The following is a 13,127-nucleotide window of genomic DNA, read 5'->3' on the forward strand; positions in this document are numbered from 1 at the left end:
CCAACTAGATTATAAGGTCCAAGAGGGTAGGGATCATATCTGTCTCAGTCAACACTGTATCTCTAGTGCTCAGCAGTGTCTCTGGCATATAATAGGTACTTAATAAATGTTTGAATGAATATTTAATATTATAAAAATAAGATAAGATTATACATATGTTAGATACTCTGGAAAGAAAGGTAAGATATATATCTCTGACCTTAGATTGCTTACAGTCTAGAGGAAAGGTGGAAAATTAATGTGTTAAGTGCTGTAATAGGGGAAGTACAGTATTAAGGAAGCACATAGTAGGAGTAGCTATCCAAATTGGGTGGGAAAGAGTTGTTTGAGAAGGCTTTCTGGAAGCGTGACAATGTAAACATTTCATAACCTTGTAATTTGTCAGTTCTTTTTACCTATAATATAATTTAGAATGGCTGGGTAGTATTTTATCAGTATGTAAGTACCAGAGTTTAATCCATATTCTGTTTTTAGTCATTTAGGGGATTCCCTAAATAACACTGTCGTGGATATCTTTGTTATCTTTTCTTAGTTATTTTCTTGGGTAATTTTTACTTGGGGGTGGAATTTAGGGGACCAAGAATTATAAGTATTTCCAAGGCTTTGGTGTATATTCATTTTGGGGGTACCAAATTGCCCTCCATGAAGGTTGTACCAGTTTATATTTCTAGCAACAGTGTATAAGAATTCCCTCCCACCCCAAATCTTGCCAATTTGTTAGGCAAAATGGTGTCTTAACGGCTTAATTTGTCTTTGATTCGCCTGTATATATCATAGTAACTTGTAGACAAACAGCAAAATATGGCGAGCTTTAATTTAGATTTTACAGTGGTTCCTGAACAGATATTCCATACAGTATGGCATATGTGAAATTATTTGGATATTATCTTTAGTTTTGATTGTAAGTCATATTAAGTTATATGCTTACCTTTGCATTACCTACTTTTTAGCATAATTTTCAATCCAGAATATTTTTGTATTTTAAGATCTTTGTCTCATTCATTTTATAAACATGTAAATTATAGTGGCAAATTCAGAGAAACTGAGAATAGGCTATTTAATTTGAGATTGCATACCTTAAGAAGCTTGTATGTTGACATTAGGCCTAGCAACTAACTTCTTTTTAATTATTGTGGCCAGAAACACCAGATGAAAATGGTAAAACCCAGAGAGCTGATGATTTTGTCTTGAAGAAAATAAAGAAGAAAAAGAAAAAGAAACACCGAGAAGATATGCGAGGAAGACGCCTTAAAATGTACAATAAGGAAGTACAAACCATCTGTGCTGGCCTGACCCGCATCAGTAAGGAAATCCTCACCCAAGGACAAATAAATAGCACTTCAGGAGTTAATAAGGAGTCCTTCAGGTATCTGAAAGATGAACAGCTGTGTCGATTAAATTTGGGCATGCAAGAATATCGGGTACCCCAGGGAGTACAAACACCTTTTATGACTCACCAGGAACATTCTATTCGTAGAAATTTCTTAAAAACAGGTACTAAATTTAGCAACTTTATTCATGAGGAACACCAGTCCAATGGTGGTGCTCTTGTCCTTCATGCTTACATGGATGAACTCTCATTTTTGTCTCCAATGGAGATGGAGAGATTTTCTGAGGAGTTTCTTGCTTTGACGTTCAGTGAAAATGAGAAAAATGCTGCTTACTATGCTTTAGCAATAGTGCATGGAGCGGCCGCTTATCTCCCAGACTTCTTGGACTACTTTGCTTTTAATTTCCCCAACACTCCAGTGAAAATGGAAATTCTGGGCAAGAAAGATATTGAAACAACCACCATTTCAAATTTTCACACTCAGGTAAGGTAAAATCATTGTTAAATTATTTAGTAAATACAGGTTACAGTATCTCAAAAATATTAACTTCATTCTGTTGCATAGCACATACCAGAACACCTGATTAAAATTCATTGTGGTAAAAGTGGTTAAAATTGTTTTTTTATAACTCTGATTGAAAAATCTTAATTCCTGAAGTTCTTTGGGATGTGGCTTGTTACTTGCTTGGTCTAAGAAATGTTTTATACATGTTTTATGTCATTTTTTGTGGAACAAATTTTTGTGGAAAATCAGCTTGAAAACCAATTCAGTTTTTCACAAATTGGATAATGTTAGTATGGAGGATGTGATTTCCATCTGATAGCCTCAAGGTAACTTTAGTTAAGACTTACCTTTTATGTCATAATAAGACACATGAGGGCATTGGCCTGTTTATTTGTCAGGTTTTTGCTGTTCTTGTTTCTCTTCTTTCAGTAACTTGTTGGCAGTCTATCCCAGAAACATACCCCATTGATGTGACTTGGAAGTGTCACTAGGAAGACCGCCATAGCTTCTGCTCCTTCTGCCTTTGCACTGTTGTAGGTGAAGACATTTTCTAAAGCCTTGCTTGGGCAGCTAGGCTTAAGTCAGCAGGGAAACCTCTCCTTCCTAACCAGTGGTTTTTAACCAATCATTTTTTCAATGAAGTTATTTTAGGGCATGAAAAGTGGTTGATAATGTGTCCTAGTTTTTTTCTTGCTTGCTTTTCTCATAAGGATTATGAACATGAATGGTCAGCTATAAGTTTGTATTATAGATATAAATTCTACACAAGTTTAGTGGAGAATATTTCCTTTTTAGAGATTTATGATTATATAACCTATTTTTTCAGGTTATCTAATAATTTGCTGCCATTCTTTTCCTTAAGATTCTTTTTTTAGGTAAATAGACTTGCATAATAAGACTCTCAGCTACCTGCATTATAGTGGTCTCAAGCCACTTAGATATATATGAAACCTTCTCTAATTTGAATCTTTTTAGTGATTCTTACCATCCTTACCTCCAATGAGGGGAGTATCCAGTTTAGATTTACGAGCTTCAGAATTTCTCTAATTGAAGTTCTCTCTGCAGTAGAGAGAGCAGGAGCAGCCAATCTGGAGAGGTCGCAAGATGGGGCTGCCCAAGATGTTGGAACACGATGTGCAATAAAGGGCTTCGTCTTGGATTTTGGCCTTGTTACCACAATCAGGTACCGAAGTGCTGACTTTTGTAGTAGATTTTGTTTTTTCTTTTTTTTTTTTTTTTTAAAGGAGTTTTGCCCTTTGAAAGTTAAGGAATCCTATTTTTATAAATATTGGAAAAGGGACTGAAAACAGTTCTTTTAATATAGTCCATAATCCTCCTAAGTCCCTATTTAACAAAGAAAGATATTGCTGAGAGCAGAATTAATGTGCTCTATCATTTTTTTAGTTTAGAAAAATGCAGCAAATTTTCTCTTCTAATTGATAGACCAGCAAGCATATCTGAGAAATAAGCCAGAAACTTGGGGGGAAAGAAAGTCTTGGTTTTGTAATGGTGACTTTTTAACTTTCATATTAGTTAGTCTCTAGAGGATCAAGCTTGTATATCAATAGACAGTACCCAGTCTAAATAGTTAATAGAAGAAAATGTCTCTAAATATTCCCTGCTGATTTTTGTCCTCCAATTAATTTTTTTAATGGAGCTGAAATTTAAATGACTGTACCAACAACTTACCTTGAGATTTACCTTGAGATTTATAAAATAACCACTTTTTAAGAACATATCAGTTTATTATTAAGTTAGATATCATTAATTACTTCAACCACATAAGAATATTGAGGACTATTAAGTAAGTCTTGTGCTCTGGTGATCCTGTAACTTAATTTTATTTATGAATTTTCAGTCATTGGAGAGACATACGGGGTGCGTATGGGAGGTTGTCGTAGCCCATGAAACTATTTTGCAACTAAAATCTTCGGCATATGTTGGGATGGAAGCTAATACAGTAGTTCAGATTTGTTTAGCACTTCATGGTTTATAGAAATGCTTTCACATTCATATCTTAATATTTGAAATAATCTGTGGGGTAGGTAAGCAATTTTATCTGTTTTCCATTGAAGAAACTGAGGCTTGGAGATGTTCATTGTTATACAGGGTCATGTAGCTAGTATATAGAAATAGGGAATTCCCTGGTGGTCCGGTGGTTAGGACTCAGAGCTTTCACTGCCAAGGGCCTGGGTTCAGTCCCTGGTTGGGGAACTAAGATCCCACAAGCCGTGGGGTACACCCCCGCCCCACCAAAAAAAGAAACGGTATGCAAACCTAAGCCACCTGAACAATTTGATACATCGTTTTACCATACTCCTTCCCTCATTGGAATATGAGACTAGTGCTTTTATTTTTCTAAACATTGGAGAAGAGACTGGTGTTTTATTTGTCTAAACATTCTGGTCAGTGAAATTAAAATATCTCAGTTTAACACAATATTCAGAAAGCTATTCTAATATTTTTCACAAATAACTTTAGATTGTTGGGAATTAAGTGAATACATTAGGAATTCTGTGTTTTGTGAAGTCTCATGAAGTTCTGTTAAGCCTATAAATAAAGCGAGGTAAGTTTATTACCTTATAGGCACAGTTAATAGAAGTTATTTATGGTTTAAATATGTAGCCATGATAATTATTCATGACTATAGTTCAAGACAGTTTATTCAGCAAACATATATTGAGAACCTACCATGTACTGCACAGTCTGTTCTTAAAAGGACTAATTGATGAGCTCAATCTAGTGGAAGAGATGAATAAACCAGCAATTATAATATAGTTTGATAAATACTAGAATAGAGGTATATATAGGCAAAACCCTATAATAGAGGGAGCACAGTTTGTGGTGTTACCTAACTCAGACTTGAAGTGATTGGAAAAGGCATTTTAAAGATTGTGATGCCTGAGTAGAGTCTTGAAAGAAGATTACTTAGCATAATAAGGGTATTTTAAGCAAAGCGAATAAATGGCCTATGCAAACACATGGAGTCATTAGAGAATGTGGCACTTTCAAGGAGCTGCAAATAGCTTGACATGGCAAGAGTACATGCTGACTGTTAAGGGGAGTTAACACTGGAGAGATAGACAGAATCAGAATTGTGAAGAGCTTTGTATGATGTGCTAAAAAAAGTTATTTTTCCCAAAGGTAATGGGGAATCATTGGTGAATTTTAATAGGGAAGAGCTATCAAGTTATGTTTGCAAAGATTACACAGTAGTCTAAAGGGTGGAATTGAGGAGGAAAAGGAGATTGGAAGCAAGAAGACTGGTTAAACCAGTTACTGTGGTTACTAGATCGGAAATGATCCATGTCCAGACTGATATTGACATTAGAGAGGAAGAAATGAAATTTGAGAAATAATTAGAACATGGGATTAATTGCACTTGATGAGGGAGAAGGATGGAGTCTTAAAAAAATGTGGTTTGGACAAATGGGTGGATAGTGGTGCTGGTCACAAAGTCAATACAGGGTTGAAAAAGTTGGTTTCTAGGGGTGTAAGGTATTGATGAGTTCAGTTTGAGATATTTTATGTTGAGGTACTTGTGAAGACTAACAGAAATGTCTGTTAGGTAGTTGAGTAGATGGATCTAAGACTGGGAGACATCTAGGCCGGAGATGCAGAAGTTGGACCATTAGCACATAGGTGGTCCAGGGACAGCGTTAGAAATGGAAGAGATGAAGCTATGATTGGAATTCTGTGATGCACCCACATGTATGAGGAGCATGGGAAGAGATCAAAAAGAAAGAGAGGTAGAAGGAAGGTTACAGTATAAGTTTTCTAGATATTAAGAATGATGGAGGGCTTAAATATCATGTCCATATTAGGGGTCAATTAAGATAAGGACAGAAAAGTGTTAGGTTGCTTAATTAGGAATTTAATTGGACACATTATCAAGACCGGTGCTTTGCAAACAATGACCATCTAAATACTGTAAATTATGCTTTTTTTTTTTAGAAGCTTGCTACTTGCTCTCTGAATAAATTTGATATCACCAGGGAGCTTACTAGAAATGCAGACTCTCAGACCCCTACCCAGATCTTCTGAATCAGAATCTGCAGTTTAACAAGCTCCTCAGGTGATTCATATGCATACTAAGGTTTGAGAAGTACTACTTGAGAACTCACCTGTTCTATCTAGTAAAATGTAAATTTGTTTTGTGCAAGAAAAATTACAGCTTCTGTTACTTTTATATTTTTAAATTATTGTAATAACAAAGCTAGGATGCACATAGAGGTGGTTTTTTTTTTTATTTTACTGTTCTATAAAACTCAATTGTTTTAACACCAAAAGAGGTAAGTTCATGATAAATAGCAATTGAAGCACCAAGCTGATCCTCACATTTGATTACTTCTCTCAGCAGTTGATACAGGATAACTTTGTAAAGTTGAGTTTCCAATCTAAAGGACTACATATGTATTGATACAGTATGGTATTTTTATAATTCTGTAGGATTATTCAGGTCTAATTAAGTTTTAAATAGTCATTGGTTAATAACAATTTTGACCACAAAGTTTTAAGTGTTTGTGGAATCTTTTAGTCAGTTAATAGAGAAAAATTAGTGTTCACTTAGAAATTTTTTTTTTTTTTGCTTAGCTGTTATATCTTGTAATTATTGGCTACTTGAAAACTTTTTTTTAATGGTTTTCAACTTTGAAGTGTGATAGTTCTGCAATAAGTATGCAATCCTTAGCTCTCCTCCTTATGAAAATCCTGTGGCAGCTGATAAACGGATTGAAAATTCAGATATTCTTCTGGTCATTTTATGGACTAAAAGGATTTTAGAGCAAGTGGGGGCCATTTCCAAGCCTTTGTTTTATAGATGAGGAAGGTGACATTTTGGTTGACCTTTCCCAAGGTTAAATAGTGGCAGATCTTCAAAGAGGAATTGTGTTTTCTTCTGTCTCTGAATGGTGTTTAATCCTGTAGTTGAGGGTTTAGCAAATTTTAATGTGCCTATAAAATGCACATTTTGATTTTATAGGTCTGGATTGGGGCTTTAGAGTCTGCATTTCTAACAAGCTCCCAGATGACATTGATGTGCTGGTCCAAGAATCAGCAAGGCTATAAGTGTTAGATTCTATACATGAATTGCAAATAGAAGCAACAAACAACACTAAAATATATGTAAAGTTAAATGGGGAGTTAAGTATCACCATCTGAGACTGTTTTCACCTTATAGTATCTTAAGTAATTGAAGGTTATATATGAAGATGAAGGGTATGTGGTAGGGGAGGGAGGGGATTGATTTTACAAATATGTCTAGCATAATAGGATTTTGTTCTCTTTATCTGGCAGATGTGCGTATTTTAAGTTCTGCTTTTTTTAAAAAAAAATTTCTCCATATGTATAATATTGAAATCTTTTACTGAGAATCATACTCTTTTAACTTCAGGTAGTAGTAGAGGTTCTTACAACTGTTACTGTTACTGCTATAAAATGGTAATGTCTACTGTTCCAGAGAAAATCAGCAAATGTTATTTCTTCATTGTGTTTTGTGGTAAGACTTAAAATGGGCTTATTAGGTGTTCCCCATCTTTGAGTAACATAATTAACATGTTATAATGTACTGCTACTACTAATTAAGAGAGTAGAACTAGTAGATGCTTTGTAGCTTGGTATATAGCTTTGAAACTCTTAAGGAACTACACATCAATGTGTTACATAAAAGGAGAAATAATTATTTTAGGTAGCTGACTTTATAAAGCAGCATAAAAATGGTAGGTTCTGGGTTTTTATTTCTCATTTTAAGTACAGCTTATAATAAACTCATTTTGACTCACACTGCTATATTCTTAAAGTGGGAATGTCTTTCTGTTCACAGGTCACAAGGTTAGGAAGATTGCTGGCTAGCTTTTTCCTTTCTGTTTTTTAAACAATCAGCCCGAAAAGCCTTCTTCCTGAAACATGAGTTCTGTGCAATAATTACTAACCCCCCACCCCCCTCACCTGCCACTCCTCCTCCAGGGTTTTTCCATATTGTGTATTTCTAGCCTGGTGTTCTTCTAAGTTTTTCTTTTTTAAAAAGGAGTTTTGTTTGTTTGTTTTCTAGAGCAGTTTTTGGTTCACTGCAAAATTGAGAGGAAGGTATGGAGATTTCCCATATACTCCCTGTTCCCACATATGCATAGCTCCTCCCACTATCAACATACCCCCAGCCAGAGTGGTACATACTTTACAGTTGCTGAGCCTACACCAACACATCGTAATCACCCAAAGTTCATAGTTTATGTTACAATTCACTCTTGGTATTGTACAATCTATGGGTTTGGACTAACGTATAGTGATAATGTGTCCATCATTATGCTAACATAAAGAGTATTTTCACTGCCCTAAAAATCCTCTGTGCTCTGCCTAATTCTTCCCTTTCTCCCCTTCTCCCAACCCTTGGCAACCACGGATGTTTTTAGTGTCTCCATTGTTTCAACTCTAAAAGAATGTCATATAGTTGGAATCATATAATATGTAGCCTTTGCAGATTGGTTTCTTCCACTTAGTAATATACATTTAAGGTTCCTCCATGTCTTTTCATGGCTTGATAGCTCATTTCTTTTTAGGGCTGAATAATATCTCATTGTCTGGATGTACCACAGTTTATCCATTCACTTACTAAAGGACATGTTGGTTGATTCCAAGTTTTTTCAATTGTGAGCAAAGTGGCTATCTTAACTGATTTATGGCTATCCTTATTAAAAGGTGTATTATTGGGAGCACAGCTGAGCTTATTTAACACTCAGCAATTGTTACAGGATAACTTTGTAAAGTTGAGTTTCTAATCTAAAGGACTACGTATGTATGGACACAGAGCAATATATATATTCAATTTTTAAACTTTTATAGATATTATAAATGAATTTAAAAATTTAACGCATGCAAAGCTAACGACTATTTTCTTATAGTCATTATCCCCCTATGTACAAATTGTCCTCCCCTACCCACTGTACCTTCTGATTTTACTCAAGACTGAGTTTTCCCTGTTTGGCATTATGTCTCTTGCTTCCACAGCAGCCTTACTTTTTTTGTTTTTTGCTGTCTACTTACCTCCCTCCAGTCCTCATTACACTTACTTCTTCCTCCACTGTGCCCCCAACACATTCTTTGGGAAGTGGTAGAACGCAATTTGTTTTTGCTTTCAGTGCCATTTCCAGGCCAGAGTTTCTCAAATATGCCAGATCCTAAGAATAATCTGGGGTTGCTAGTTCCAAACACATATTCAGAATCTCAGGTTCCATTCCTGGAATTTTTGAGTCATTAAGTCTGGAGTGAAGCCTGAGGTGAATACCTCAAGTGATTCAATTCCTATGATCAGGCAAGTTTAAGAAACACTGTTTTAAGCTGTATGCCATCTACCAATACTCACATTCCCTTCATTTGCCCAGTAGATACAATCCTCTTAGAATTTCATAGAATCATAAGCCAAGGGCTTTTGGAGATAATCTTGTCTAACTTCTACCTAGTGCAAGTGTTTTTGAAAATCAGTTTTGGATTGATATTTATTCAGGAGCTTGTCTCTTCATAACATTTCATAAGGCCTCCAGTGGGCCCTCAACATTGTGTAGGAAACTTCTTTTCTTTGGTCAACTTGCTTGCCTTTTCTTCATGATGATTGTTCAGACTTTTTATCTGTATACATCTTTTCTGCATTCCCTCCTGTTACAGTAGAGAAGCTATTTCACCTCCTCAGAAGTTAATCCTTCTGCCTCTGTTCTGGATTCTATCCCTCACCCTGTTTAGGATTTTTAAAAAATTGTCACAAAGTATACATAGCATGAAATTTACTATTTAACTATTTCAAAGTATTCACTGGCATTAAATATTTTTGCAGTGTTGTGCAACCATCACGACTATCCATTTCTAGGACTTTTCCATCATCCCAAACAGAAACTCTATACCCATTTGCTTAGGACCTTAACTCACCCCCATCCGATCTTTACCCCTTCCATTCCCATACAAAGAAAATTGCACATGATTTTAAGTGAATTCCTGCTTTATATGTTTCCTTTATTTTTATTAAAAGAATGTTTTTTTTCTCCCCAGAAGTTAGTCTTTATTCTGAATATGAGGTTTATCATTTCTGTATATCTTCTAATAGTTTGCTATGCATGTATGAATGTGTAAACTATATATAACAATTTTGTTATAATAAAACTTTAATATAATAAAATAATATAATATAATATAATATAATTATATATAATTATATATAATAATATAATAAAATGATAATAATATAATAAAACTTTATAATAGTATACTGCATGTATCATTCTACAGATTGCTTTGGTTCAACATTGCTTTGAGAATTATGTTGATACATGTAATTCTAGTTAGTTCATTCATTTTAACCACTATATTTTTTTTGTTGTTTGACTATATCACTTTATTCTCCTGTATTTGGACAGTTAACATGTTTACAGTTTTGTAATATTACTGCGTTGAAGTAAGAATATTTTTAGATGTCTATCCTGAGATGTATTGATATATGTTGTATATATCCCACGTATCCTATACATGTATATCCTGGGATTTCTGTTTGCCTTTTTCTCCTCTTCTGGGATTCCATGACTATTCTGTTGCCTCATTTCAGTGACTCAAATGAGACCTCACATGTCTGAAAAGACTTTCTTCTACCATTACATTTGACTGGTCGTTCAGATAGGTGTGGAATTCTAGGTTGGAGGTCATTTTTCTGCAGATTTATAAAGGTGTTACTCCACTGTCTTTATTTAAGCTTCTAGTGTTGCTACGGAGAAATCCAGTGTCAAGTTGTCCTGTTTTTTTTCTCTTTGGAAGTTTCAAAATCTCTTTCCTATAAAATTTCAAAACACTGAGAATAATGTGTCTTTAGATGGGTCTTTTTTTTTGTTTGTTTTTTGATTTTTAATTTATGAAGTATTTCAGACATGTAAAGAGGGGTAAAGAATAATAACAAGCACCTGTGTTCTTACCACCTGGCCCAAGGCATGAAGCATCACCAGTGTAGTTGAAAGCTACCTGCAACCTCTGTGATTTTTTCAGATCTCATTGGAATGAGTCTTTTTTTTAATTCACTCTGTTGAACGTTTAGGTTTTTTCAACGTGGGAATGCATATCCTTCCGTTTGGGTAAATTTTCTATTATTTCTTTGTTAGTTTCCTTACCTCAGTTTTCCTGTCTTCTTCTTCTAAAACTTTTCAGTTGGGTGTTAGGCCTCCTGGCTAAACCTTTAATTTTCTTATCGTTCCTTTTATTTTTCTTTGTCTTTTTATTCTACTTTCTGGGGAGATTTTACTATCTTCTTCTCCTGTTGATTTATTTCAGCTGTAATACTTTGAATTTAAGAGCTTGTTCTTATTTTTTGTTTTTTTCATTAAAAAAATAACTTTCCTGTTTTTATTTCATGGATGCAATGTCTTCTTTGATCTGTCTGATGATATTAATTATACTTGTTTTGAAATTTTCTTTTATGCTCTAAGGTGTCTCTGTTTCATCAAGTTCGTTTTTGCTTGTCTTGATCTTCTGTTTATGTTAGTTATTTTCTTCCAACATCTGGTGATCTGTTTATATTTAAATATGAGTCAGTACAAAACTGATTAGAAACTCTGTAGGACTTATAGGACTTATCATTTGATGACTGGGTAGGGAATCTGGCCATATCATTGTAGAAAAGCTCCCAATATCAGCATTTAGAGGTCTTTTCTTTGGGGCTTTTAATTTTTACAGCTGAGAATCTACCACATTTTTGCCAGAGGAACAGAGTAGCTTATATCCTTGTCTGCTAGAATTCTTGGAGCTGAACTATGAAAGTAGGTAGGTGATTTTATCGTTAAAATATATGGAATTTTAATTCCCTCTTTTCAGTATACTGGGTCTCTTCCATACTTGTGCCTGGTATTTCTGTTTCTATGGTCTTCTGGTTAACTTCCTCCACAAAATAGGGAGGATAAGAAGGAGTATAGGAGGGGGAGGTGGAAGGTAAGTAAGTGGAGGGGTCTGACTGACTCTTAAACAGATTTCAAACCCATCTCCTTTGTTTTAGTTCTATGCCTGGTTCCCCACCTTCTGTGATACTTAGCCTTTCCATGATTTTGTAGCACGAACTTGCTTTTTGGGTATCTTCTATACAGGTACTCAGTGTTCAAAGTTCTCCGTCTGCTAATTCCCCTGTACGTTTTTTTAACCTTCAAAAAATGTTTTGATAGCTTGTATCTATCATTTTTGCTTCTGTTCTATTTGAGCTTCTGGAATTTATAGCCTTTCTATTTTACTCTCACTTCAGTGGGGTTTTGATAAGTAATATAAATAAATCATATGTTCCATCTGCCTTGTTTAACTAGCAGTCTTCTTCACCTTTACCAAACTCTTTGCATTAGCATTAAAACATCACACAAGAGAAGACATAAATGGAAAGATATAGCACATTCTTGGACTAAGAAGAACCGACATCAAAATGATGATTTCCCCTAAATTATAAATTGAACATAATCCCAATAAAAATACCAATAGTTGTTTTGTTCTGGGACAGTCACCTGACTTGGAAGTTTATATGAAAAAATAAACAGACAAGAACAACCAGGAAAACTTTGAAAAAGAAAAGCAATGATGGAGGAGTGCCCTATCAGATACCAATACATTCTAAAGATTTACTTATTAAATAAGTGTATACCAATTTATGAACATTGTTCAGTGAAGCAGGAAAGTCCAGAAATAGACCCAAATACATATAGGCATGTGATATATAAAAATGATAGCATCTCAGATCATTGGTGGCAAGAGAAGGTAGTGTTGGGACATCAGGATATCTAGAATTTATCTTAGTATTCATATCACTGTATACCACAGTAAATTCCAAATGGGATCAAAGATTTAAATGTAGAAAATGGAGACATAAATATAAGAAAACATGAAAGAATTCTTTTACAACTTTTAAGTGGCAAAGGTCTTTCTAACTATGACCAAAACAAAAACAAAAATCACTGTAAACAAGGTCAAAAGACAAATTCATGTCACCAACAGAGAATTAACCTTCCTAAACTGTAAAGAGCTCTAGAAATAGATAAGAGAAATACTAGCAACACAGTATAAAAATAAGCAAGCATTGTAAATGGACATTTCACAGAAAAAGAAACACAAATGGCCCTTTAATCCTCTTATCTGAAAAGATAAACAACTTCATTCCTAAGAAAATGAAATTAAAACTACTAAGATGCCAGTTTTTACTTATTTGTAAAACTCCAAAAATTTTATAACATCTCATTAATGGGGTTATGGGGCAATACGTACTTTCTTATATTGCTAGTGAAAGCTTATACAACC

General features: G+C 34.5%; 1 protein-coding gene across 1 annotated transcript in view; it reads left to right on the plus strand.

Annotated features, from left to right (window-relative positions):
• The window catches only part of RSBN1 (round spermatid basic protein 1), a gene marked incomplete at its 5' end in the record, with an annotated part of 43,362 nt that overhangs the window by 10,933 nt on the left and 19,302 nt on the right, over window positions 1-13,127 (plus strand). Inside the window, 1 exon segment of the mRNA XM_081222474.1 lies at window positions 1,141-1,814. Within this exon segment, the coding sequence (XP_081078600.1) occupies window positions 1,141-1,814 (674 nt within the window).

The sequence above is a fragment of the Mesoplodon bidens genome (assembly GCF_964165515.1).
Source record: "Mesoplodon bidens genome assembly, chromosome: 2".
Lineage (NCBI taxonomy): Eukaryota > Metazoa > Chordata > Mammalia > Artiodactyla > Ziphiidae > Mesoplodon > Mesoplodon bidens.